General features: G+C 35.0%; 1 protein-coding gene across 1 annotated transcript; it reads left to right on the top strand.

The window, feature by feature from the left end:
* The first annotated feature begins 260 nt into the window (after window positions 1–260).
* Window positions 261–2,355, top strand: LOC137805777 (uncharacterized). Its single transcript, XM_068605701.1, has 3 exons — window positions 261–908; window positions 985–1,152; window positions 1,231–2,355. The coding sequence occupies exons 1-3, from the start codon at window positions 730–732 to the stop codon at window positions 1,337–1,339; spliced, it is 456 nt and encodes a 151-aa protein (XP_068461802.1). The 5' UTR covers window positions 261–729; the 3' UTR covers window positions 1,340–2,355.
* The last annotated feature ends 1,018 nt before the right edge of the window (window positions 2,356–3,373 follow it).

Raw genomic sequence — 3,373 nt, 5'->3', positions numbered from 1 at the left:
GGACGACCTGAACACTCTGGTCGTGTTCGTGCCGCTGGACAAGGGGTCGGAATTAAACTTTATTTTGGAGTTTCAGAACGACAGCCATCCTCCTCCTCCAAGAAGGAAACTCAAATGAAGACTAAGTTACGTGAAGAAATAATGGAGGAGATGAGAAAGGAGACTGATTTGATGTGGCTGGAGATGAAAAAGGAGAATGATCGAATGCGACAAGAGTTTCTATCGCAACAAGTTTATGCTGAGCCGATTGAACCCCTTGTTAGTCCCACTCCCAAGAGCACAAAGGGGAGTTGTGCGGCTCCTCCAACATCAGGGGATGATATCAATGGGCAGACAGAGGATTGTGAGCTACTGGTAGTGGGCGGCAAACTTCCTCGGGTGGTGGCACTTGGAAAAGTCTATAAAAACGCCACCACCTTACATAACGTTCCTCTCTCCCCTGATGTGGCGAAGGTAACTGTTGAAAAAGTACGATTTCCTGATGCTCGTGTTCCACTACCTTCAGATGAGGTAACCACTGTGGCCGATGCATTTCAGACATTCGTTGCCTGGCCCAGAGAGCTCATTCGATCTATGCCCAAACCTCATGTAATAATTTCGTTTCATTATATTATTTTTTATTTATATTTATATATTACATATAATTTAATACAAATGTTGTTTATCTTGTAGGAACCTTTTCAGCCACCAACTCCGAAAAAGAAGCGTGAGGTTCCAGTTAACGATCCTATGGCTTCCCTACGTCTCATTGCTAGTCAGATTGGCAATGATCCTTTTCCAGTTCCGTGGGATAATACATTTTTTCAAATCAACACTGAACTGCCACTGATGATTTACAACACAGATTTATCAGAATTTATATCTGGGAACCAGGAGCTCAATATAAGTATAATTCAATTTTTTATGATGTAAGTATCTTTACCTATTATTCAATTTACTTTATGTTAAATTATTATTGATTATGCTTTACCTAAAAACTTGTAGGTTTTTGCATAGAGTCTGTATCACTGAGGGGAAGGAAAATATGTATGGATTCGTAGATCCTGCATATACTAATCCCGTTGGACCAAACTCAACTGAGACTCAAGCATACATCACTAACATCCTGGAAAAAGAGGGAAAACAAATTTATTTATGCCCTTACATTAATGAGTAAGTTTAATTATATGTCATCAATTATTATTATTTCATGTTTTAAATATTTACTAACTCTTTTCAATGATCATATAGGCATCATTGGCAGTTACTTGTCTTATCAATGGTTGATAAGACTGCTGTGTGGTTCTGTTCCCTACACAAGAAGATGCCCACAAAATTTAAGGATATCATTGATACGTAAGTATAGTATAAACTTAACTTTGTATATGTTACTAATTAACCATCTACTAACGAGGTTTTTTGTATTAACCAGTTCATGGCGTGGATATAACATCCTAAAAGGTCGATCCAGTTCAAATAATTTGAACTACATAAGAGTAAAGGTTTGTAATTTTTTTCTTTCTCTATTATCATTGTTTATCAATATACTAACATATTACTTTTTATTGAATTATATAGTGTAATAAACAACCAGGAAGCTATGAGTGTGGCTATTACATTATGCAATGGATGATAACCATTATAAGACTAGGTGTTAAAACTGGTTGGAAGGAGGTATATGTTAAATCATTTTTATAATTCTTGAACATATATATATCTAGAAACTAATTTATGTCAACTTTGCAATGCAGTTATTCACAGAAGAAACACCAATGAGTGAGGAAGGCATTTCATATGTTAGAGATTCTTGGTCCACATACTTCATTAATTTTTATAACTCTAGCATAAGTAAACAACATTAGTGGTTTTATTATATGTAATTTGATCACTTGTAAATGTACATTTTGATGATTTCAATTGGTTACTACATTTTTGTATTTGTCTGGCTGGGTTTAATCATTATGCAGGTTATTTAAATATATGGTTTCTGCACAAAACAGGATGTACCAAAAAAAAAAACACTATTTACAAATGCGGTCATTTACCAAGACCGCATTTGTAAATAGTGAATTCGCATTTACAAATGCGGTCTTAGTAAATGACCGCATTTGTAAATAGTGATTTATGAATGCGGTTTTTACCAAGACCGCATTCATAAATCCTAAACCCCAAACCCACTCCCTAATTCAGAATAATATACAAATGCGGTTACCTAAAATGACCGCATTTGTAAATGTGATTTATGAATGCGGTCATAGGACCGCATTTGTAAATTCCAGATTTACAAATGCGTGTTGATCAAATGCGGTTCTATGACCGCATTTGTAAATTTAAAATAGCCGCATTTGTTTAACTTATCTGCACTAGTGCATATTTAACATGTGATGGAAAACATTTAGCACATGTTAAATATGAAATATGTGGAAAATGTGCCTTGGTTAAACATAACCGGCCTTGGTTAAAATTAGGTGTTTTAGAAATCCTAATTTAACCAAGGTTGGTTTTTAGGTGCCAAATTTCATCTAAGGAAAAATTAAAAATAAATTCAAAATCTAATTTTGACAAGAAATTAAAATCTAATCCACACTAGAGTTTATGACATGTAGAATGCGTACTCTTGACACCTCTTTGACCATAACTCTAGTGGTTGCCTCAATTTCACATTTTTGTTGCCTTTCAATTGATTGGTGTTGGGGTCTCTTCCATCATCAAGTGATGGATTTGTGTCTTCATATTTTCGGATTTGTTGATGAGTTGTCGAAGCTTCACGGTTTGAAGATGGAACAAGGTCCTCCTAAGAATGGTGGTGACCTTGAAGGTGCATGATAGGTAGGATTTGAGAGTGGTGAGGCCAACTCTACTTGGAAAGGAAAAGTTTGTGAAGATTAAGAGCCTAACCTAAGAGGTTTTGGGGAAGGAGTGAAATTGACACAATTTTGGCAGCAATTCACTCATGTATTAATCTTGCATTTACATGACCCAAGCTCCTCTATATATAGCAAGAGTGGGCTGAATATGAAAAAGAGAATTGGAGGAAATTTCAAGTGAAAAGAACTTTGAAAGTGGCACCCATTTTTACACTTAGTACATGGAGCACATGTAGCATATTTAACATGTGATGGAAAACATTTAGGACATGTTAAATATGAAATATGTGGAAATGTGCCTTGGTTAAAAATAACCGTCCTTGGTTAAAATTAGGTGTTTTAGAAATCCTAATTTAACAAAGGTTGGTTTTTAGGTGCCAAATTTCATCTAAGAAAAAATTAAAAATAAATTCAAAATCTAATTTTGACAAGAAATTAAAATCTAATCCACACTAGAGTTTATGACATGTAGAATGCGTACTCTTGACACCTCTTTGACCATAACTCTAGTGGTTGCCTCAATTTCA

This window comes from Phaseolus vulgaris, chromosome 3, assembly GCF_000499845.2.
Source record: "Phaseolus vulgaris cultivar G19833 chromosome 3, P. vulgaris v2.0, whole genome shotgun sequence".
Classification (NCBI taxonomy): Eukaryota; Viridiplantae; Streptophyta; class Magnoliopsida; order Fabales; family Fabaceae; genus Phaseolus; species Phaseolus vulgaris.
This window is presented reverse-complemented; position numbering and strand designations above follow the sequence as displayed.

What these genes read in the sequence shown, in the direction of transcription:
- LOC137805777 (XM_068605701.1), top strand. Translation starts at nt 730, where the DNA reads ATGGCTTCCCTACGTCTCATTGCTAGTCAGATTGGCAATGATCCTTTT. An exon ending in ATAATTCAATTTTTTATGAT is followed by an intron (nt 909 to 984) that starts GTAAGTATCTTT and finishes AAAAACTTGTAG; the next exon opens with GTTTTTGCATAGAGTCTGTA. An exon ending in TTATGCCCTTACATTAATGA is followed by an intron (nt 1,153 to 1,230) that starts GTAAGTTTAATT and finishes ATGATCATATAG; the next exon opens with GCATCATTGGCAGTTACTTG.